At 36.5% G+C, this 25,297-nt stretch overlaps 2 protein-coding genes and 2 pseudogenes across 7 annotated transcripts in view; 1 reads left to right on the plus strand and 3 right to left on the minus strand.

The window, feature by feature from the left end:
• TXNDC16 (thioredoxin domain containing 16) overlaps positions 1-16,248 on the minus strand; it is a 96,820-nt gene extending 80,572 nt beyond the window's left edge. The window contains exons 1-5 of one of the 3 annotated variants that reach the window (XM_081290467.1): positions 16,234-16,248; positions 14,034-14,126; positions 8,684-8,792; positions 7,610-7,846; positions 6,586-6,668 (exon numbers count right to left, since the gene is read on the minus strand). In XM_081290467.1, coding sequence (XP_081146593.1) covers positions 6,586-6,668; positions 7,610-7,787 — 261 coding nt within the window. In that variant the 5' untranslated portion in view covers positions 7,788-7,846; positions 8,684-8,792; positions 14,034-14,126; positions 16,234-16,248. Of the gene's footprint in view, positions 1-6,585; positions 6,669-7,609; positions 7,847-8,683; positions 8,793-14,033; positions 14,127-15,989; positions 16,210-16,233 lie in introns of those variants that run through there. The other 2 variants (XM_081290466.1, XM_081290465.1) reach the window with 2 other exon arrangements.
• LOC308647360 (shugoshin 1-like) lies at positions 932-1,596 on the minus strand (annotated as a pseudogene). Its single transcript has 2 exons — positions 1,580-1,596; positions 932-1,534 (listed from the first exon to the last, which is right to left on the minus strand). The product of its transcript is annotated as a shugoshin 1-like (transcript).
• Positions 1,770-2,292, minus strand: LOC308647361 (shugoshin 1-like; annotated as a pseudogene). The gene has a single exon. The product of its transcript is annotated as a shugoshin 1-like (transcript).
• Positions 16,249-16,528: 280 nt separating the features above from the next.
• The window catches only part of GPR137C (G protein-coupled receptor 137C), a 49,717-nt gene continuing 40,948 nt past the window's right edge, over positions 16,529-25,297 (plus strand). The window contains exon 1 of one of the 2 annotated variants that reach the window (XM_081289715.1): positions 16,529-17,302. In XM_081289715.1, the coding sequence (XP_081145841.1) occupies positions 16,859-17,302 (444 nt within the window). In that variant the 5' untranslated portion in view covers positions 16,529-16,858. The remainder of the gene's footprint in view (positions 17,303-25,297) is intronic. The other variant, XM_081289714.1, reaches the window with a different exon arrangement.

Here is a 25,297-nt window from a genome sequence, read left to right on the forward strand (position 1 = left end):
TTTATAAAGATTTTCCAAAGGTCTTCATCTAATCTTAAAAAAATAATCCTTCACTCTAGTATCCCATGCTTATGAAAAGAATTAAAATGCCAGAATAATTTGAATAATCATTATTTCCAAAATGTTGGTATAAAATTCAATTTGAATTTTATTAAGGGTTTTAAGCAGCTTAAGAAATCTAAACAATTATAAAATATAGTTTTGAAGCAATGTTCACAATCTAGGGCCCTGTTAAGAGAATAGTCTATGGCAACAGTCCCATACATTTGTGTAAGGTCTTACAGATTCTCTACTGGAGCAAAAGAAAATTTTAAACAGTAGCCAACAAAAGATTTATTGCACTTGTTTTGTAGTTGGTTTGTTTGTTGGATACTGGGGATTAAACTCAGGGGTACTCGACCACTGAACCACATCCCCAGGCTATTTTGTATTTTATTTAGAGACAGGGTCTCACTGAGTTGCTTAGCGACTCACTTTTGCTGAGGCTGGCTTTGATGAGGCCCAAGGTTCCTGCCTTAGCCTCCCAAGCCACTGGGATTATAGGCATTCACCACCGAGCCCAGCTGCTTCAGTTTTTTGGAATCTCAAAGCCTTCTTCCACTTGAAAATAGGAGAATTCAAAAAAATACAAATCTATATAAGGGTCCCTCCCCTCTTTTTACTTTCAAAGTCAGTGTTGGCTCCTAACACTGGCTGAGTACCTATGCTTAGGCAGACACTCCACTACACTTTCTTAATTTTTTTTTTTTTTTTTTTTTTTTTTTGGAGAAAGAAAGTTTCTTCATTTTCACTGTAGGATGCAAGGAGGCATTAGTGATAACCCTCAGGCCAGAGTAGATGACTGGTAAATCTCAGGAGATACACTGGGAGGAGTTTTTTATTGGTTTAAAATCCTCTATTTTTCATCTGTTTATTTTAGTGTTCTTTGAGATCAAGGCCTGGTGACTGGCCTCCTATCTGATCCGGTAACAAGATTTTGAGTGTACTTGCAAGGGGACAGATAGAGGTCATCAGAATCATCCCCAGAACTGTTCCATTCACAAACACACTCTTCAGATTATTGTTTTCTTCTTTTTTATAATCAACACTTATTTTCTGTCCAAAAGGAGTGAAATGAATACCATCTTCCCAATTAAAATTTTTAAGTTATCACAAAAACTGACAAATTCATCTAATACTTTTTGAAACATTTTTTTTTAATTTTCACTTTTGTTCCCTTTATACTTTGATGTAAATTTTTATTTTCTCATATTAGCTTTTCTTTTCTCTTTTTCTTTCTTGTGCATCTTCATGCTTATTTTTAGTTTGCTCAGATTCCAATTCCAAAATAACTTCTTTTGTTTTAGTAAACTTGCCTGGGCGAATCAGCCTTAGTGATAAATTAATTTGACCCTAGTTCCATCCACAAACATTTTGTTCTACATTTTCAGGTATGTGCATGCTTGCTGCTGGATCTACATATCTAATTATTTCCAATTCAAAATGCTGCCCTTCCAAATGACTGGTTTCAAAGTCATCTGAGGTATTCAATTGACTTTAAATGATTAAAAAGCCTCTTTAAATGATGATGGAGAGATACAGTTCCAGGTAATGCATTATCAGTAGACTCAGCTTTATCTGAATCAAAATCACATCCCAGTGTGTCTTTTTTTTTTTAAGAGAGAGAGAATTAATTTTTTTAATTTTTTAGTTTTCGGCGGACACAACATCTTTGTTTGTATGAGGTGCTGAGGATCGAACCCGGGCTGCACGCATGCCAGGCGAGCGTGCTACCGCTTGAGCCACATCCCCAGCCCCCCCAGTGTCTCTTGAGGAATTAGTAGGTATTTCCTCTTGCAATTGGAATGATTCTCCTTGTCTTAGAAGGTCAGCTTCAAGAAGAATTTACAGTGAATTCTCCACAAATAAATTCCTGGTGTTGTCATCACTATTGGAGTGCCAAAGGGTCATATTCCATCATTCAGAAAAGCTTCTTCTGTTTGTTGTGAACTAAGTTTTTCTTTCAATGCATATAAATGACAAGCAAGGTAGTAACGTTCTTTTCTCAGCTGTAGGATGATATCTTGGGCTTTTCTCACTTTGGATTTTTCATTTTCCAAAGCTAACACTAACATTCTGTTGTTTGGCTGGTAATTTTTCAGCGATGTAGAAGTGCTGTTTGGCACGGTGCAGCTACAAAGGACTTGTGTTTGCCAATCCCATCAAGCTTTTATTCCTTCTCTCTTTCATTTGCTTCTTTATGTCTTCAAAACTATCTTGAAAGGACTTTTTCTGGCACCTTTCCTTAATCATCTCCTGCCTTGGTCACCACTTCTGCCACAGCTATCACCCTCCTCCTCATATCCAAGACTCTGCAAAGCTTTCCCATGGTGTGTGAGACCCTCACTCTGGGCCTTCCAGGTCTCTGGTTCCCTCCCTCCCTCCCTCCCTCCCTTCCTTCCTTCCTCCCTCCCTCCCTCCCTTCCTTCCTTTTTTAACTTGTATGCTATAACTGCCAACTTATCCAAGTATATGAGGAAATGCAGAGAAAGGAACTATTTTGCACCTAAGAGTTATATTTAATTATACCTAAGAGTTTACATTTAATCCAATTTCACAGAACAAATAGGAGGTAACTAGGTAGAAAAGGAAAGATATCTTTAAGGCCAGACATAAAAGTAAGTAGAAAAGCCAGGAAGTGGTCAGGGCAGAGAGGACCCTCAGTGTAAGATGAGGCCCAAGGTTCAATCCCCAGCACAGTGAAGTGAGGTGATTGGAAGCACAAAAGTGCATGCTAAATTGGGAGCATGAAAGCATCTTGGCAGCTGAACACAGGTATGGCATACCTATGACTTGGCTCGATTTCCTATCTCAAACCTATATCCCTCCCCCCTTTTATTAACAAAACTACTAAAAGCAAATGTTTCACTAAAAGGCTTTGCCAGCCTCCCTAATAGGTAGCGATGGACAAAGGGTGTTAGGAGAGGTCACTAGGTTGGAATTCTTGGGAGGTTCTTAAAAGGGGAGGGATTGAGTGATATTCTTGCTCTTTACCACTTCTTGACAAACAGGAGACAAGACAGACAGAATATCAAAGGCAATCATGGACCACTAGGCATCTTTAAAGAAGAAGTCACTTAACTAAGGACAATGCAACAGAAAAAAATGAAGCTGAGTCCCTGATGTTAGAGCAGCCACAGCAGCCCTGGGTAGCTTATAATCTGGATTTAATGCAGAAACATAACCCTGGCAGCAACGTGAAAATAAAATGGAAGGTGAAAGAGCACAAAGATAAGAAGGTAGGTACATTACTATACGTGAAGAATGACTAAGAGCTGAAATACAGTGAAAAAGGGCAGAAGAAACTCAAGAGACTTTTCACAAATAAGTAAAAGTAGGGAGAAGACAGAGTGTAAAAACAGTGGGGGAAAGGAAAGATAAAGAGAATGAGGGCTTTCTAAATAGGGCACATTGGTGGCTACTAAGCAAAACTAAGGCTAAGAGAACATTTGTTTTAGATTTGGTAAGGTTTTTGTTTGCTTTAAGATGAAGTTTTTGTTGCTCAATTTAATTTTAATAATTTGAGGAAACAGAATGAGAACTGGGGAAGTGATATTTATTTAAAAAACTTCAAAAGGGGAACTGACACCAAGAAGTCAGGCATAGAGAATTAGAATTAAAAAGAAGCCAGGAACCAAGTGTGGCAGGCGCATGCCTGTAATCCCAGCAGCTCAGGAGGCTGAGGCAGGAGGATCGCAAGTTCAAAGCCAGCCTCTGCAAAAGCGAAGTGCTGAGCAACTCAGTGAGACCCTGTCTCCAAATAAAATACAAAATATGTCTGGGGATGTGACTCAGTGGTCAAGTGCCCCTGAGTTCAATACCCCGTAAACCACTCCCGCCCCTTCAGCCAAAAAAGAAGCTTGGCACAGAAGCACATGCCTATAAACTCAGCTACTAGGGAAGCTGAGATGGGAGGATCACAACATGAACAAAATTTAGCAAGGCCCTGTCTCTGGGGACCCTGTCTCCTGTTATTGCAAATAAAGAAAAAAAATTAAAAGAGTATAGCCATAACCAAAAAGTGAATTTAAGTCCAGAGTGTAGGGATGGTTTGACATTATAACAATAGGTTTGTCCATTCATTCATTTTTTCAACACATACTTGAACCATATCAGTTACTGTTCTAGTAACTGGTGATACAGTTAAATCCCAAATAAAAAATCTTTATCTTTAGAATTTACGTTCCAAAAGTAGAGACAATTTAAAAACCTAATTAATATGTATCAGGCACTTTAACAAATAGGAAAGGGATAGTATAGAAAAAGTCTTTATAGATAGGTAATCAAAGAAGGCTTCTCTGAGGAAATGATATTTGCTCAAAGAACTGAAGCAATTCATATGAATATAAGGATGTTCAAGAAGAATTCTAAGAAGAGGGGAAAGTAACTGCAAAATCCCTGTGGTAACAGCACCTCTAGTAGGCTTAACTAACAGAAAGATGATTTGTACGTGTTACACCAAGGCAGAGGGATAGAAAATGAAATCAGAGACAAAGTTAATCTCTACAGTACTCAGGAGGTTCAATTTTATCACAACTATAATGTAAAGCCTTTCTGGGCAGGGTAGCAATGTGTTCTAAGACACCTGCTTAAATATGGAGAAGAGTTTGTATTGGAACAACAGTTAAAGGAGAAAGGCCAATAATTAAAAGACTATTGTGGTTTCCCAGATGAAAAGTGATGACAAGGAGAGGTAAAGGTGAAGGTACAGGAAGTGGTCAGACTTGAAAAGTTCTGACAGTACAATCTAGTAATAGTAGATGGACTGGTTATGAAAGAAAAGTCGAAGGTGACTGAATGCTTTTCTGTTTTAAAATAGACTTTAACATAACCACACCAGATTTCTCTTGGTTATCATCTGCACAAATGATACTTTGCTTTCTTCATTTACTTTGAAGATTTCTGAAGTCTTTGTTTTAGATACATTTCTAAATGGCATACAGTTGGATTTGGTTTTTGTATCTAGCTTGTCAGATCTTTGTCGTACCTGGAATATTCAGTACAAGTATACTTCAGTGTTTTCCTCATCAACCTCTACCTCTGGCAATCTTAATTTGAAGAAGTTCTCAAATGTTACTTTTCATGAAGTCTTCCCAATATCATTTGCAACTTTCCATCTCAACAATCAGATACAGGTTTTCTTTCCTTTAAACTTCCAAGGCACTTTATTTGTATCTCTTATTGCAATGATCTGGTTCTTAGTTATTAAAATGATTTGTAAATGTGTTTTACCCCCACAATTTAGGATATATACTCTCTAAAGAAAAGTATTAGATCTTAGTTATCTTTCCATCCAAAAGAAGAATGAATACAATAAGTTCATTTCAACTCCACAAATATTAGTTACTATTTACTAGGTGCTAAGGACTGAACTAGGTACTCAATATGGGCCTGTCTCATTCACCGCTATCTCCTTTCCAGATAGTTCAGCATTCTTGACCATAAAAAGAATTTAAGTAATGTTAGTTAATAAATCTAACAATGTGGGCACAAACTTTAATTATTATACTCCAGTTGCTAGATACACAGTACTAAGTACTGTCTGCTAGTTATTATATAAACAGCATCATTATTACTTTTCAGTTTCATATTAACCTACTATTTTATTTTGAAATTTCAGTTGAAAATTTTTAATCAAACCTCCTGGGAAGTGAGAGTTGCTATTATTCTAGAATGGATTCAGTTGTTCAAAGTTAACTGAGACCTCTGTATGTACAAAACTGACACCAAAAAAATATGGACCTTTTAAAGGTATATTGCAAAGTTAGTTAACCTTTTTTATGTTTTCCTGCCTTAGGAAGTCTAGGTGCAGAAACTAAGGTAACAACCATCTCTGAGATGAGTGCTAATGAACTAAGAAAAAATAAATGCATGTATTTAGAATGCAATTTTTTAAGAATAGTCAGGTAGACAATATTCTAAAAGAATTTAATATCATTATGTCATTTTTCATTCAGTTTTCTTATATACAAACTATAAATTTAAATTAAGTGAAAGGAGTATGTAGCAATCTAATCCAAGATGCTTGTGGAAATTCCCTATGATAGTTTGTAGCAAATTTGAATATTTTCTGAGGAAAAAGTTAATAAACATATTTGAGTTGTTAAACTTTGTTCTAAAAAATGTGAGAAAGTACAACAAAAACAATTATAAAGACTTAGAAAATAAAAAATTCTTCAGTTACCTTAATTCTGTTACCCCAGTTTGCACTAATAGAAATTTAATAATAGTTGAGATATTTGTCAGGCAAAATAAAACAGAACAAAAACTTAACTATAGGTTTGAAAATGACACTTCACTTTAATGGAATGACTTATGAAATAAAACTAAATTCTAGGCTAAAGAATTTTAAAAAGTCATTCCTCTGTATGTACTATATTATACAATAATATGAAACTATCTTTCTCTGATTCTCTTTATTCTTATACAAAAAAAGAAATGTTTTTCCTGTTTGGAAAAAGAAAGTATCTTTAGATATTCAGTATTAAACCATACAGTTGTAAAATGTCTGTCACTAGTATTTTATGAAAATAAATATCTTTCTACCTTTGCAACTGAAATCCTATAGTCCTGGAGAGGTTTAGCAGCCTCATTCAGTTCTTCAAGAAGTACAGAGGTACTTGGTGAATCTAAAATGAGAAATGTTTTATGAATAATTATAGGTTGCCTTTGTAAAAGGATAAACTTTTAAAATAAAAGCCAAAATCTGCAAACACAGAAGAAATATATTATTTGTCCAACTAGCTTCTAACACATACCTCATTATTATTATTTCTAATGTTTTTTCTAATATTTTTATCATGATATACTTAACTTTAAAAACTTCAAAAAATCCTACTTAAAAATATATAATAAACATTTAATTTGAACCTAACATTAGGCATTTTTCTTCCAATCTTAATGCCATATACACAACACACATACACACATATACAAACTTTTCAAAATAATTTTAAAATACCAAGTTACAATTATAAAAAGGGAGCTAAAGGAAAAGTGGATTCACTTCATTTACTAATTCCAAGAATAGAATGGTATTTTTAAGGAATGAAATATTACATGAGACCTTTACAATTATTAGTTTTGTTCAATAGTTATATTAGTTAATTCAGTATAATTAATGATACAGCTAGAGCTGAGTTCTAAAGCATTACTAATACTACATTTTAGCTTTTAATTTTTAAAAAATATTTACATGCTAAACTATGAGAAAATATACTTTCAGAAATGACTAAATAAAATTCAGATGCTACATTATAAACTAATCCTTAAAACAATAGTTGTTATGAATTAAACATGAGTAAACTTATTTAATCCTCACAACACACCTAGAAAGCAATTATTATTTCCTCATAATAGACAACAAAATAAACATAAGGAAGCTAAGAGACTTGACCAATGTAACACTACAGGCCAGGTAGCAGAGTTCAGATTTACCAAGGCAGGTAAATTGTAGTGACAACTTTGTAGCATATATGGTTAATCTTAACAGGAAATTCCCACTTAAGCAAATACTGACTAAACAGTAATATAAACATCAAAAGAATATTAGAATTTTAAAAATATTTACCAGCTTGACAAAAATAAGCTAGAGAGGCTTTTCCTGGTTGCAATGTGCTGAAATATTTCTGAGGACTCAATTCTGGCACAGAATCTTCAGTTGATTTATGAAAAATGCACATCATGATAAAAGAGATCCCAACTCTAAATATACTGAAGTCAGAAGACATCATCAGCTGTAGTTGCATATGAGCAGGAGAATCTGTCTGTTTTGTTCTCTGCTGTATTCTATTACCTAGGACAAAACCTAGCAAAGAATAGGTATTCAACAAAGTTGTTAAATGAATTTGTTAAATAAAGTTAAATCTACAAGTTATTTCTTACATTATTTTGATTTTGATAGAATTTTACTATTTCCTTCTAGTAAAAAATTTGAGGAAGAATGATGTGTATATACATGCATGCACATAAAATGGCACTAATTTAATAATGCTATTGATTTTTGATAACTGCAAAAGAAATCAAAGATATCTGAAAAATTCTCAATTTGGTAACCTGAGTTTCACAGATATTTTATTGAGTATATTAGGCTAATTGTCATCTTTAAAGGTTCTAAAATTAGCCAGGCCCAGTAAACCCAGCAATCCAAGAGGCTGGGGCAACAGACCCATTTTTAAATTGGACATTTTTATTCTGCCTATCCACACTTAACTTACAATAAACATTCAAATAGTTACTAAATCCTGTTAAGATGGGAATCATACATACAAAATATATCTACTATGTTTACTTTCTTTTCTTTTTAATTTTTTTAGATGTAGATAAACAAAATAAAGATATTATGTCTTTTTTTTCTTAATGTGGTGCTGAGGATATAACCCAGTGCCTCACACATACTAGGCAAGCACTCCACCACTGAGCTACAACCCCAGCCCCTTTATTTATTTTAAATCCCCTAGAATATATCTACTAAGAGTACATTATTTTTAAAGATACATATTTTTTAATGTAGATTTAGATTTAGATTTCTTTATACTGCTTTGAATCTGAAGTCTTTTCAACTCATATTTTAATTCAATTCTATTTTCTAAACTCAGACTTGACCTATATATCCTCCTCTCATCTTCTTCCCTGGTGTACTTACTTCCATGCTGTCCTCTATATCTCCGTCAATTCTCTTTGTCTTCTATATTGCTATTTTCAATTTTTTCTTGAACAACTTCAGGAAGTTCTTCTCTTGTGATCTATATTACCTATGTTTAAAAGAAGATTGTTTAGGAAAAGTACTACAATATAAAAATACCCTACTTGTAGAAGGTAAAGAATATTCACAAGTATAGGTGAGAATTTTGTTTTAATTCTTTTTTATTTCAAATAGGACTTATATCTTTCAAATGCAAGAATACTATTTCAAAATAGGAAATGAAAAAATAGCAAAAATTATTTCTATATATTCATAAGCATATGGGCAATTTTTTCAATAAAGAATAAAATGATAAAAAATGTAAAACCCCTAATAAACTGAATACAGTCATTCAATATTATCAGTAAGTACATATATTCTTCATAGTGTACAAGTATTTCTAAAAAAAGGAGCTAATAATTAATGGGTTACTTCCTAGAGCTAGTTTATACCAGTGAACAAATTTGCTAGTAATTTTTTAGTAATAAGTCAAGTGTTCAAAAACTCAAAGTAAAATGATGAATAAGAACTGTGAGAGGCATATAAAAATGTAATTTTCGTGACATAATTAAGAGGTATCCTGACATTAAAATTGATCATGCATTATTGTCATTTTAAACCACCCTATTTTATAGCCACTTTACATTAATGGGGATGTTTTAAAATAGGTCATCCACTATTTTCTTTACATTCTGGAGGGAAACACATTCCTACTGCTAAGGAAATAACTATTTAACATTCATTACTATATGAAATAACTATAATCTGTAAAACAATAGGTAAGATCACAACTGAAAGATTCAATATCATTTTTCCTGTCCTTGAGATTATAATTCATTGTTTTAACACTAATTTGGACATTTTAACACTGAATTGGAGATTATACATGTGAAAGTACTGGAGACCCTCATTGTCATACAAAATTACATATAAGAGGTTGTGAGGGGAATGGGATAATAAACAAGGAGGGAAATGAATTACAGTAGATGGGATAGAGAGAGAAGATGGGAGGGGAGGGGAGGGGGGATAGTAGAGAATAGGAAAGGTAGCAGAATACAACAGTCACTAATATGGCAGTATGTAAAAATGTAGATGTGTAACCGATGCGATTCTGCATTCTGTATTTGGGGTAAAAATGGGAGTTCATAACCCACTTGATTCTAATGTATGAAATATGATATGTCAAGAGCTTTGTAATGTTGTGAACAACCAATTAAAAAAAGAAAAAATAATAAAATAAAATTTTTAAAAAAATAAAAATAAGAATAAATAAATTATCAATTGTATTTTTTAGTTCTGTAGCTTCTTAGTTTTTGTTTGGAGGATCTATCTAGCAGTGAGAGAGGTGTGTTAAAGTCCCCAGTATTGTTGTATTGTGATCTATTTGATTTTTGAAATTGAGAAGTGTGGTGCTGGGGTTGTGGCTCAGGAGTAGAGCACTTGTTTCACACGTGTGAGGCACTGAGTTCAATCCTCAGCACCACATAAAAGTAAATTTAAAAAAAAAGAAAAAAAGAAAGTACTGTGCACTTGGTCCATTATAGACATTGGTGATTATCCTTACCTAATTTTAGACATAAGAATTCAGTAGTAATTTCTGCAATTTGTTTCGATTTTTAAATAAGTTTGATTATTTTAAAAATGATTTAAAGCAGAGAATATAGCATGGATCAGCTTTAACCAAAACCATAATAAGAGTGAGAAGGTAGGAGACAGAAAGGGAGCACACAGGGTGAGATAAAGGGATGAAAGAGCACTAAATCTATCTTTCACAAGATCAAAACCATATTTATTGGAAAAAGGAAAGTCAATGTCAAAACAATGACCAGTTAACTATCTCTAAACAAGAAGTAACTGGGGGCATGGGTAGGTACCAAGGGAACTTTTGAAGCCTTAGAGTACTATCTCTTTAAATAGTGTTCACTTTCATTTTGTCTTAAAAAGTTATCAACCATGTGTAATCAAATCTCCCATACCTTCTACTCATATTAATCCAATCTACCCTCTCAAGCCACAGAAGAGTGAGCATTATCGCATGCATAAAAAAATAAAATGTACTTTCCCAGAAACATGCTCTTCTCATTAAAAGATCTTTAAAGAGGAGGAAATGTGCATGGGGAAAGAGAATCCCAGCAAGAACAGAATAAAGACAAAGATACAGAACATATTTGGTTGTTGTTTTTGTTTTTGTTTTTGTTTTTTCTCTTGTCAGGGTACTGGAGATTGAATCCAGGGGTGCTTTACCACTGAGCCACATCCCTAGCCCTTTTTTATTTTCTATTTTAAAACAGGATCTCACTAAATTGCTTAGGGTCTCAGTAATTGGCTGAGGCTGACTTGAACCTGGGATCCTCTTGCTTCAGTTTCTCCATTTGCTGGGATTATAGGCATGCGCCATTCCCCTGGTTATAGAAGCTATTCATGAGGTTTTTTCCTTTAGTAATTAGAAAAGGAAATAGAAAACAATAGTTAATGCCTCAAAAATTAAAGAACCTTGGGACAAGGGATTCAGCTCAAGGGTGAGCACTTGCCTAGCACGTGTGAGGTCCTACATTCCTTCCCCAGCACTGAAAAAAAAACAAAAACAAAACAAAACAAGAACTAAAAAAAAAAAAAAAAAGTAATGAGTACCTTTAAAGAAATGTGACCTTGTTTCTTTGATATGGTAGATCATTAATACAATTCCAGTTCCCATGTATAAGGTAGGGCTCACTTAGCTCCCTCTTCCCTCCATTTCAGGTGAAGCTGGTAACAGTCATCATGTGATCAAAAAAATGCAAGGAGAAGTCATTTCTCCTTTAGGCAACAGTTTTAGGAGAATTCACTGAACAACAGTTTTTATTTCCCTCTGTCATGGTCACTAGAAATGATTAAATGGTAGCTGTTCTGTCAGTTTGAGCTTAACACAGAGAACTCCTAGCTTATATGTAATGAGCATGTGACATAAGGAAGAAATAAACCTATTGCTTTAAGCCATGGAGATTTGAGAAGGAGTTGTTGCAGCACATGCTAATCTATCATCATTGGTATGCAAACCAGAAGCGAGATGTTGCCTTCCAAAAAAAAAAATCCCAAAACACTGGCTCGGGGTCCAAGTGAACACAAACTATTCTGGACCTACTCAAGGAAACATTTATCCAATACTGGTGCTCAGATCAAGTTATCCATGTGACAAATATTTGATAAAACCATTGCTACAATAATTTGGAGGTGATGTGTATTTAATGAATTTACAATTAACATGCACCTTGGTTTCTGTGGCTAATGAATTTGTTTACTGCACTAAGAAAAGAGGCTGAAAGACAGAAAATAAATACTATGTGATGGTCACTGTTGGTCATATTTAACGAGGTATTAAAAGATAATTGGAGAAGCCCCATTCAAGAGTCCGGCGATTCACAACCAAAAATAATCTTGAGCCCCCAACCTTCTATGGTCATCAAAGCATGCTGAACAAATTGATCAACCACAGAAAGAGCCATATTGTCCAAAGCCAATCTCAGATGTGGCCAAGGATAATAAAAATGGCAGGCCTCTCATAGGGCAAAGCCAAAGACCATGAAGAACTATGCTCTAGGACATGTGCAGAATAAGAACTATTTGTTAATGATCTACAATAATGAGGTAAATACAGAAATCTAGTGTGTTTAGAAGCTTTTCTAGAAATTTCACAGAGAATTTTGTATCTGTTGACTAATAATAAATTTCAAACTGGTTTTGATATTTACTTTACTTGTCCTACAGCTTATTTTTATTGTTTGCCAAATATTCAAACTACACTCAATTAAAAAAAAAAAAACTGCCCATAGAATGTAGGGAAGAAGTCAAGATCCCTGGCAACATCTGCAAATTACTACAATCTACAGTCTGGTATATGTTTTCCATTCTTCCCCTCTCCTTATGGGAATTTATCTGTCCCTACATTACCCTATGCATTCAACATATGGATTAGGGGACAGATAACTCATGTCTAGACCAGATAAAGAAATTATCACTATTGGGCATTACTTAGAAATCCTGGACTTTAATTGTGACACGTGACCGGATGAGATTTTTGGTTTATCTCCACTGGGAAGAAATCAACTGCGTATAGGATGTAAAAGATGTGTGGACTGAATATCGGACTGTCCAAATGTTTCCAGTTCTCTATACATGCTAAACTTATACCTCCCTGAGTTAGGTACAGCCATGACTTAATTTAGTCACTGAAATGCAAAAAAAATGACATATAACTTCTGGAAAATTCAAAGAGTCGATATACATGTGTCAAGCATGATATGTTTTCCCTCTGCTATGATGATTGGTAATACTCAAAATGAAGCCTTCTCTGTCAACTCAAGTCCCAGAAATAAAACAAAATGAAGCAAAACTCCCAGCTGACTCATTGTGAACGTAAAACAAAGTTTACTTAAATCCCTAAAGTTTTGGAGGTGTTATCGCAATATAACCTGCCTATTTTTACACCTGGTCTAAATAACAAGTAAGAGGAAAGTGACTTGAACGCAAAACACCCATTCTAAATTTCAAAGAATTCACAGGAAGTTGACCCATTTCCACTATAGGAAGATTCTAAAAGTAAAGATACTTCTTCAAATGAAACTATTACCACAACAGGTGCCAAAGGCAAAATAAAGAAGTCACAAGTAAGTGTTTGTTACAGAACGCTTGACAACACAACACACATACACCTCCAAACTTTCAGCCTGGAAGGGTGTTTAATTCTTCAGTATAATAATCCTATAAGCAGTAATCAGAGGTCATAAAAAAGATATAACTTTAGTCTTACCCCTAAACTCTAAACTCTAAATAAGTATGCATGCAAAGGTGATCTAAAAGATGGAAAGAATGACTGACTTGAAACTAAGACAATAACGAGCACTATAAGAATGGGTCAGTGAGGCTACAGTACAAAAAGAGCTAAAGCTTGCACACACACAAAAATAAGCAAATGACAACATGAGGGGTTCTTGTTGTTGTTTTGGGGGTTTTTGTTGTTTTGGGGGGGGGGTGTTTGTTTCTTTGGTTCAGCAATAGAATATTAATTAAGTCACCACAGAGCTTAAAACAGGAAGTACTTCAAGTGAAAGTCATAAACCCTGCCTTCCTGTAGGGAGGCAGATGCAAATCTGCCTCTATGTGCTCCTTAGGCTGGTAGAACAGCTGGTAGTCCTCCTTTAGCTAAATCAGTCCCATTGTGGTATTGGGTCCGGTGTACAGTAATATACAGTTCTGCTTTTAAAGAGTAATCTGCCCTCTCAGTAGTACAATATTCAACCTTTGTGCACTTGAATACATTTAAATTTTAGAATACCTGGCAGTAAGCTTTTCTAGGGGATCCTTGATGAGTTTCCCCTTTATAGGACTAAAGTTCCATTGTGATTAACCATAAAATCAATTGCTTACCCTGTCAAGAAAAAAAAGGTAGTTAGCAACTATAACTATTAAATAAATTGTATCAAGATCTGTGTGCACTATTCTCTGGTAAAAGACACATTCCATATTTTGCAACAAATGGGGCATATAATGCTTACAAAATTCCTATAACAACATTCTATCAAAAAATAGCTTACTTACAGTTTAATGCTGCTACTGAAGAACAGAATCTGCTCACTGCACCAGCCTCTAATAAAATGTTGATTAAATCTCAACAGTTTATTATTTAATAAATCCAAGGACCCAAAGGAAGCAATAAAAGCAGTTGACATTTTGCCAGAGTCCTTCTAAGCAGGTAGAAAGAAAATCCTGTATTTTTACCCCCACATTCTTCACCCAAAAAAAGGGAGAAAGAAAGAAAAAATGTGTCCATACTTACTCTCACACAAGGAGAAAAAGAGTTTCACAAGCAAATTCATGTGAGTACAAACTGGATGTTTTTTATTACCATTTTGAGCAGAGAATAGAGGAAAAAATGGAAAAAAAAAAACCTCTTCCTGGACTTAAATTCATACTTCATTGATCATGGAAGATGCACAAATAGGGCATGCTGAAGAACAAATGGTAATCTTGATTTTGACAAATGCTTAAAATGACATAACTGATTTTGTGCTTAAGTACACAACTGCAATCAATTACCTCACTCCTGTCATGAGCATTCTATCACCTGTTTTATGGCTACCCTAACCACATTCTGTAAGAATCAATTCTGCTGATTCTCTTAAATTCCAAATATTATAGGTTCCTTCTTCAAAGTATTGATGTTGGATCAGCCCTGTTAACTTCTTTCATTAAGTTGTACCCTACTGTACCCTACACTGGTCAACAGGCTCCACTGAATTTTCATCTGAGAATGTCTACATAATAGTATCAGGCACACTCATCCATCATTTTGTCATTATACCTAGAAAGAACCCACACGGCAGCAGTACCTAGAGCCTGGTCAAGAATCTGGAGTACAAAACAGACTTTAAAGTCCCTCCCTGTGGACCACTTACTTGGGCAAAAAGAGAGCAACGCTCTTTCTGGGCAAAGCATAGGACAAAGAATAGTGAGGAAAGACTGTTTTGATTGCTTCAGTAAAGGTAACAGTACCTTTTACAAGGTTACTGAATGTGTGATGTGCTGTTCGTTCCAAAAACATAAATTATTTCCTCTTAATCTCTCACCACTTTGTTCCCTTTATTTCCAAACACACAAAAAAATCAATAAATATTATGTGTGGAATATGTTGGAATAACTATTTCTCGTTTATACATAAGCAGTAACATAACATTTATTTTGTAGCTTTCTCAGTCCTAGGAATAGCGCCACCATCTCCTATATTCAAGAATAAGGCTTCAACACAAGTGGGATTTAAGAAGCAGGCTATTCTCCTTCCCTTCTAGACAATCATTAGTTTTGATTCTGCCCCCCCACCCCACCCCCGCAAATTTATACCTGAGGCATCTTCCCAAATTTTCTTCCAAAGAACAACCTTCTCCTACTCACAGATCGCTTCGACATTCCTCTGATCCTACCACCATTCGTTATTAAAGGACGTTTCCAAAGGAAGGGGGTCTTTTAACTCAAGAGTTTCAGTTCACCCATCACATCATCCCACCCACACATCCCCGTTTCTTACAGCTCACACAACAAAAAAATAAAAAAAATAAAATGTGCTTCAGAAAGGTCCGGGTGAGGCCCCTCCGTGTCCCAGAAGCAGTAGTGCTAACTCAGAGTTTAGCGGTGCAGCCCCTGCTAGAGGAAAGCCGCCAGGTTTGAATACCCATTTCTGCAGACAGAAAAAAAAAAAAAATAGAACCATATCTGAAGGACCCGCGCTGCCACCTACCTGTCTGAGACCTGTATACATATATATAATGCAACCTGCGGGGATGGACCCGGACCAAACCCACGGACGAGGGTTCCTGCCTCCTGAGACCAAGTTGGAGGCAGAAGGCGGGACAGCAGCCGGCTTTCCAGGAGGCCGGCCACAGCTACGCCTACCTGTGAGGACTTACGGCCCGCACCCTCCCCGCCTGTGGCCGCCACCCTCTCGGTGGAATCGGTCACCCGAGAAAAAAAAAAAACATCACCCGAGGCTCCTCCTTCTCCTCGTGCTTCTTACGTAAAGGACTCCCCAGCCAATGGCAAGCGCAGAGGGCGGAGCGAGAGACACCCCAAGTGACAGACGACAACCGAGTCCTCCCGCCGGCGCGAGCCGGCGATGCAGTTGCTGGGCCAATCAGCAGTATGGGTAGGGAGTGGAGCGGGGGCAGAAATCGGGGAAACTGGACGCCCAATCGGATCTCAAGACCTCGGAGTGACGGGTTCTAAGGCCCATGGTCTTTCGAGCGCGGCGCTTGCGGGGCGTGCCTGCCTGGGCCAATCGGTGCTAGCCCACGGTGCGGAGCGAGCGCCTCAAATGCTCGGGTTTCTCAGCTGATTGTCTCCAGCCGAGAGTTGTTTTTTGCAGCTACGGAGCCGAGCCGCAGCAGGAGGAGCCGAGACCCCCAGGGGGAGGGGGGGTGGAGAAGAGAAGGCGGGGTAGGGGGGAGCCGCGGCTGCTCTGCGCGGGGCTCCGGGTCCTGTCACGGCGCTTCCTGGGGTTGGAGGCTGGGGTGGGTGGGGGGTAAGAGGGCAAGCCTTCTCCCCATCGACGGCGGCCCGGAGTCCGGCCCCTTCCTTCCCGCGCACCCTCGCCTGTCCCCCACCCCCCTCATGAGGGTGTCAGTGCCGGGTCCGGCGGCCGCCGTCGCCCCCACTGCCGGCCGCGAACCCTCGACGCCCGGCGCGGGCGGCGGAGGCGGAGGCGCCGTCGCTGCCGCCTCTGGCGCCGCGGTGCCGGGCTCCGTGCAGCTGGCGCTGAGCGTCCTGCACGCCCTGCTCTACGCCGCGCTCTTCGCCTTTGCCTACCTGCAGCTGTGGCGGCTGCTCCTGTATCGCGAGCGGCGGCTGAGTTACCAGAGCCTCTGCCTCTTCCTCTGTCTCCTGTGGGCAGCGCTCAGGACCACCCTCTTCTCCGCCGCCTTCTCGCTCAGCGGTTCGCTGCCCCTGCTCCGGCCGCCCGCTCACCTGCACTTCTTCCCTCACTGGCTGCTCTACTGCTTCCCCTCCTGTCTCCAGTTCTCCACGCTCTGTCTCCTCAACCTCTACCTGGCGGAGGTAAGGCGGGAGGACCAACTTGCGGGAGCCTAGGCGGTGAGCGGAGCCGCCCCATCAACTCCCGCCGAGGGCCGGCGGCTGGGGGGCGGGGGAACAGTGAGAGGCGGACTCGAGACCAGCCTGGGTAAACTGAGGCACCCCTGGAGTGTGCGCCAGTGTTTTCGCCCGAAACTTAAGCATCTGGTTGATTCGATTACTGAAGGGTTTGGCAGAGTGTGAGAGAATGTGTGTTCTGTCAACTTAAAAACAGCAGGACAACCCCTTTTGTTCAGTGTTCTGGCCCTGTAAGGTAAGGGGTTGGTGGCAGCAACAAAGTAGCAACGCCAGAAGTAGCAGCTCCAGTACCTCCGCTGAAGCTGGACTGTGTTGAGGGAGGTTGGATGCTGAGGTAGCAGCAGCTCTGCTGAAGCTGGACCTCTGCCAGCCATTACGTCACCAGGCAGAGCTGTTCCTCTGCTATTGTTGCTGCGTTTCTTTTATTAGAAGCTTATATTCCCTCCTGCATCTCCTTTCCTGTGGCTCAATAAGGCTCACACAAATTCTGATCGATCGTTCCCAGCAGGGTTAATCATCAATAACCAATGCTGCAGGTCAGTCTAAGGACCTCCATAAAGCCCTTAATGTTTGCTCCAGGTGCTTCATGCTTTGGTAATTTATCTTATCTCTTACAGTATAGCTTTTTTTGGAGCAAATTAAGAAAGAAAATACTCCTTAACTTGTGCCTATTGCAGAAACAAGCCACCAAACTGTTTTTGCAATAACTTGCTTAATTGCTGGAACCTAATCACACCCCCTTTCTCTTTTATGGGGAATTGCTGGTTGAATTGCATTGTTCTGCAGCGCTTGAGTATTTGACCCATTTCAAACAGGTTTGGGAGTTTAAGGTTGTCAATCATATGTGTCAGCTAGTGGTATTTAAGCCACAGTATTTTGGGAACTGCCCCCAAATGCCCCCCCTTCCCTCCAAAGAAAAGCTTGAGGAGGGGAGGAACAAGGTGACATCATATACTTAATACTGACTAATATAGAACAATATTGGTCTATGCAGCTAATCCTCTCAAAGGCTTTTGGAGGTGATGAGAATTAACATAATTCCTAGCAAAAGCAAAAAAAAGAAAAACATTTGAGGCAGATTAGGTGTTTACATTTCCTTCATAAATCAACTCTTTTCTCCTTTAATAATAAACAATACATACTTTTAAGATCACGCACATAACTTCAGCTATTTAGCACACGAAAAACAACAGTTAGGTAACAAAAGTAATTTAACTTTAATTCTTTTTCATCTCAATTTTTTGGCAGTCCAAGCAATGTAATGACAAAAACCCAAACAGCAAGAAGCAGAAATAAAAACAATGAGTAATCATTAATCAAATGATCATGCTATAATCATGTCACTTATTTGAGGATGTTCTAATCTTCTAGTTGTTTAAGCTGTTTTAACACTTGATAGAAATTTGAGTTTCTGATAGGCTGTTAGTGACTTCTCATCACTGTAAGCCTTATGTAGCGTCAGATACAATTAATTTACCTGAAAGTGACTAGCAGTTCACATGCTGTGAGCATTCAGATAACTTGTTTTCCCCCATACATTTTGACTTACAAAGTCATATTCACGGTTCATTGTAAAATAGTTGGCATTTTATTAATGACTAAGCACTCTATACTTGAGATATATACCATAAATGCATAATTTAAATGTACAGTTAAATTTCACACATGTATACACCCATGTTACCACCACCCAGAATATAAAGCATCTTTAGTGCCCTAGAAGATTCCTTGTACTCTCTACCAGCTAGCTCCTCACTCCAAGATAAAGCAGCTAACATTATCACACTAGAAAAAGCATCAATATTTAAGCTCAGAATTCTAAAAAGTATGGTTTTACAGCATAAAATACACAAAGTATCTAGATCAGGTTTTCAGACATTTGATTAATATTCCAAGCTAGTAAGGAAGAATTTAAAGTCTAAAAATCTTCCTAGTAAACAATAATCTCATTGGTATTGTGTACTTTTTTTGAGATAGCAATAAAACACTATTGACCTAGAAAACATAATTTGGAAAGAAACTGAGCTAAAGTTTTTTCTTTTGTGGTGTCTCCTAATAACAATGTGAGTTGTCTACTTTTTTTTTTGTAATCAAACAATTTTAGAACATGTAACAGTACTTAAGTATATTTTCAACATTTTGGAAATCCTATTTAAAGAGACATTTTAATCAGAAACATTTTTCCCTTTTAGAGAAAATCCAGAGGAAACTGAATTTTAAAGATTATTTTAATCCAGTTTTTAATATCAGTTCCACATAACTGGAAATGTACTTCCAATTGATCACTCTGAATTAATGAAGTTTCTTCGCAGTGAGTTTTTCATATTATAGCAAAGTGGTAGAGAAAGTCTTTTGGCCAATAGGAAACTGATACTTGGTTATTTTTAACTCAAAGTCTTTTGTTTACTATTTGTCATATTAAAAACAACTCTATTTTACCTTTGACTCTATTTAAAGCATTTGTTATACTTTTCTCACTAACTAAAAATATTTTAACTTTAAGGATTTAGGTATAAAAACTATGGATCAGCAAAAAATGGTAAAGCAACTATTAACTACTTTGAACACATTTTGGTGGGTCTTCCAAAACTCATGTTTTTGAATAGAACTGCCTAAACCACTCTTTCTCTTGGTGACTATATTTGGATGGAATTGAGATAAGAAGTGGCCCTTTCTGAAACAATTAGGCTTTTCAACTTAACCTCCTGGAAACAGACTGTTGGAAGGAAAGGGAAAAAAAAAGTACACTAATCTAAAACCACATTGAACTTTTTCTGGCAATATCAGTAGAACATGAATGTAACCAGACAAGGGTTTACACTCCTATAATTTCACAGGAAAAACTCTTCTGTATCTAAAGCAGATTATCTGATAAAATTGATGCTATCCACCATTAGGACATGTAAAAGGACTTAAAATGAGAGTTAGTACACTATCTTTGGAGCATTGAAATGCAAGCCAAAATCAATGAGTTCATCTTTGAGGCTCATATTGACATTTTTTCTTGCAATTTTGTATTATGAATGCCAGTTGCTTAGTCAGGATAAAATACAGTGACTTAGTCATAATGGCTAAACACCTAGGAAAATTAAATTTAAAATCTTAACGCTTATATTCATTGATGATGTTATTGTTCCTTCCAATGGATAAGCTCTTCCAAATATTGATGACCCTTTAAATAACAAGAAAGACAACTTACAGGTATGTTGGTTTTGTCATGTTTGGTGATTTCCCATAAAAAAATATTTTCACTACCTAAAATGAAAATTCCTTGAGGATAAGAAGTTATTTTATATTTTTACTTTACAGCAACTAGAACAGTAAATATATTATTGAATGATCTAAAAATTTCAAAACCTAGAAAATATTTAGTCATCAAATGTGTGTGGATTTAATTATATTTTAATGAATATTTGAGGTGAATTATGGACTGTCAGGAATCTATATTTTCTGTCTCGAAGATTCCATATTATTAATGCTAAGATTCTCTTAGATTACCTTGGTTTGATTAAAGAGTTGTTGTTTTTTTTAATTACCGTGGGTAAAATCTCACTAGTGAAACTACTTTTTTAGAGTTTTGTTAAGCAAAAGTATTTTCATAACATGAAAAATGGCATATAATCATTAGAGTTTAGCTAATTTGGTTTCAACAAATTCTAAACAGAAAGGCTAAGTCTCAGAGTAGTACTATTCTCTGGAAATAGCGGCCAGGTTCAGTATTTGACTTTTATTTGTAACTATGATTATAAACTTTTATCAGAATCTACTAAGGTGCATTTTTTCCACTAACTTAATCCTGTTTTTCTGAGACCAGAGTTTCCGATACATATCTTTTGCAGAAAACATCATAATGCCTTATGTTTTATGCATTTAATATTTTCAAAGCATTTTATAGATTTATCTTCATCTAACTCCTATGAAACAAAAAAGGGATATGATTTGTCCAGGGTCATATGGCTAACATGTACCAGATGTGAGAATACCGTATAGTTCCAATGCTGTAAAGTCTTGTCAAGTAAATCTTTCTATACCATGAAGTTTCCTGGGTATCATTAATTCTTTATTATGTAGTGCTGCTTCAACTTTCCCATTTTCACACTGTTTCAAGCCTTTTCCATTGTTTAGAAAACCTTTTATTCCCCACTGTGGTCCTCAGCATATGAACCTTACCTCCTATTTTAAAGAAATAGAAGCCAGAGCCATCTGTCTGACCAGATTCAGATAAATGCTTAACAGTGCTGCAGAGGGTATTTATCTTTTCTAATGCATGATTGAGCTGGGTAAGTAAAGAAATTCCTCAGAGCCAAAAACCACCACCACAAAAAAAAAGTACAGAATGACAAAATACCACACAGATGTTTGTCTTAGGGTTGCAGTGGTTATCAACTGCTTCCTGTTAGCCCACAGCCCAAATTTTCATTTCATGTGCTAGGTGTATAAGCATGTGACATTAGAGGCCTATACCTGGTGGTGAGGTCTAATGTAAGACCTCTTCCCCTTAGCATAAGTCCAGAATCCTTACAGTATACACCTTCAGTTGATGAACTAGGAAAATAAGCAGATCTTCAGAGTTTGATAGTGGGATTTGGGCCTGTCTCTGCCTTGTATCTGGGTGCAAGGGGTAACAAACTGGGGAAAGAAAAGTCTTCCCTGAGAATGTATAAGAAGCTACTTAGTGAGTAAGTTTAAAGCCAGAGTTCACATCAGTTCTGTGATTTTAGGGGTGGGTAGGTAGGCCCAACCTGAAAATGTGAAGTTATCCTTGCCTGGTAATAATCTCAAGCACCTAGAAGGAACAAATGTAAATCATCTGTGGAGGATTGTACTTTAAACCCACAATCCTGACAGATAAAATTCCAAGGAAAATGAGCCCAAAAAATCACACTGGGGAATCTTACCTACAAAGATGACAGATATCAGAATTATCAAACGCATACAGGTTGAGCATTCCTAGTAAAAAATCTGGAATTGAAAATGCTCCAAAATCTGAAAATTTTTGAATACCATTGTGACACCACAAGTGGAAAATTCCAAGTGTAACCTAATGTGATGGGTTTCGCTCAAAACCCAGGTACAACAGTTTATATAAAATTATCCTCAGGTCATGTGTATAAGGTATACATGAAACATAATTGAATTTTGTGTTTGGACCTGGATTCCATTCCCAAGATACATTATATATGTCAACATTCTTAAACCAAACAATTTGAAATTTATCTTCTCGCAAGCATTTTAGATAAAGGATAGTCAACATATAGTATAAAATATTCACTTAAATGAAATAAGAATAAAACATTAAGATATAAAACTAGCACACACCTGTAATCCCAGCCACTTGGGAGGCTAAGGCAGGAAGATCACAAGTTCAAGGCCAACCTCAGTAAATGAGCAAAAGCCCTAAGCCACTTAGCAAGACCCTATCTCAAAAAAAAAAAAAAAAAAAAAAGGGTTGGAGATGTGACTCAGTAGTTAAGAGACCCTGGGTTCAATACCCAGTACCAAAAAAATCTCAATTTATACATTTGGAAATCTTCTGGGAATTGAACTCTGGGCATTTAATCACTGAGCCACATCCCCAGTCCTTTTTTGTATTTTATTTAAGACTGGATCTAACTGAGATGATTAGGGCCTCACTAAGTTGCTGAGGATGGCTTTGATCCTCCTGCCCCAGCCTCCCAAACTGCTGGGATTACTGCCGAGTGCCACCATGCCCAGCTAGAACTGAAATGTATGGCTAAACAAATTAAAGGTAATTAAAAAGAAATTAATGAACTAGAAGATTTTAAGGGAAAAAAAAAACCACTGAGTCTAGAGTATGAAGAAGTGGTTAAGAGAGTAAGTCTAACATGTCTAATTGAAATTTCAGAGAAATTACTCAAAGGGCTCAATGACTGAGAGTTAACCCAAATTTCACATTTTAAAAAAAATCCAAAGCAGAATAAATAATTAGAATAAAAATTTAAGATGCCACCAACCATATATTTTTAAAGCAAGCAGACACCACTAACAAAAGAATGAAACGTACATGTTGGTACCTAAAATTCTACCTGCAATGAAACTATCAATCATAGGGATAAAATACATGGAGATAAAAATCGTTTAACTTAACCCTCTCCAAAGAAATACTAAAGAGTATGTGTCAGAAAGTTTTTTTAAAAGAGAGAGAGAGAGGAGAGAGAATTTTTTAATATATTTATTTTTTTTTTAGTTTTCGGCAGACATAACATGTTTGTATGTGGTGCTGAGGATGGAACTAGGGCCGCACGTGTGCCAGGCGAGCGCGCTACCGCTTGAGCCACATCCCCAGCCCAAGAAAGTTTTAAAATACAAGAAGGAAAATGGTATAAATAAATCTATACACCATAAATGTATGAGACAATTTCTAGATATAAAAATAAGAGAGCCAAAGTCATATAAAATATCATAAACTAGGATTCTGGAGTACTGGGGTCAAAGTATTTTAAGTTCCTAGTGTTGCTTGGAGGATTGTTGACACATTGATTAAACTTCAGGTCAAATATGCTTTTCCATATTTTTATTGGTGCATTATAATTGTACCTAATGGTATTTGTTATATATTTGTACACACAATACAATAATATAATTTGGCCAATATCATTGCATATGCTTTTCAAATTAAAAAGTATATATAACTTTCAAACTACAGAGAGTTGAAAATTAGAGATAGTAGGATGATAAAATTTATAAGAAGGTAACCAAAACAAAAAACATTAAGAGCAAATATGATAAAAAAGTTTAAAAGAAAATATTCGGGCTGGGGATGTGGCTCAAGCTGTAGCGCGCTCGCCTGGCATGCGTGCGGCCCGGGTTCGATCCTCAGCACCACATACCAACAGAGATGTTGTGTCCGCCGAGAACTAAAAAAAAAATAAATATTAAAAATTCTCTCTCTCTCTCCCCTCTCTCACTCTCTCTTTAAAAAAAAAAAATAAAAAATAAAAGAAAATATTCTTGGACTGAAGTTGTAGCTCAGTAGGTAGAGCACTTGCCTAAAACATGTGAGGCACTGGGTTCGATCCTCAGCACCACATAAAAATAAAATAAAGGTATGGTGTTCATCTACTATAAAAAATATATTAAAAAAACAAAAAATATTATTTGGTTCAGAGTGTGACTCATTGGTAGAGTACTTGCCTAGCATGGATAAGGGGTTCAGTCCCCAGCACCACAAAAATTTCTAACTTCATGAACTTAATACTCCAATATAATGAAAATATTCATGTTAAAGCAAATTCAGCTGTATGCTATATTCAAGAGACAATCCTAATACAAGCACCTAAGAAAGAGTAAAAAGCATAGTAAAATGGTATCATGCCCTGTTAACCAAAAGAAAGCAAAAATTAATAGAACTTCAAAGAGAAATCAAATGTAATGTTTTATTGGAACTTTTGACATATACCAATCAGACAAAATTAACAAGGAAATATAAAATGGCCATTTATAGAACAATTGTCTTACAATAGGGTATACTTTCTTTTTATTAACGCTAGAACATTTTTAGAAATTGACCCCATACTAGAATATTAAAGCAGCACTCAAAAAAGTTAGAAACAATGAGAACTACTTGGTGCATCTCAATGACTTAACAGCTGTGAGACCCAGGCAAGTTTTGAATTCCTCTTTGTCTCTGAAACTGTGGATAACAATGCCTATCCCCATTGGATTATTATAAGAACTGAATTATCACAAAAAGACACTATGATAAACATATTTCTCATGAATATGTATAAAAGTCCTTTGCAAATTTAATCAATAATCATTAAAAGAATATTACAACCAAATATATTTCATTCCAATAGTGCATTGTTGGCTTAACATTAAATCAATTGTGTATAATAAACCAGATTTGCCATGAAAGGGAGAAAATCATCTCAATAGATGTGGGGAAATTTTTAGGAAAAATTCAGTCATACTTTTTTT

This window comes from Spermophilus citellus (genome assembly GCF_964194105.1).
Source record: "Spermophilus citellus genome assembly, chromosome: 4".
NCBI classification, from domain to species: Eukaryota; Metazoa; Chordata; class Mammalia; order Rodentia; family Sciuridae; genus Spermophilus; species Spermophilus citellus.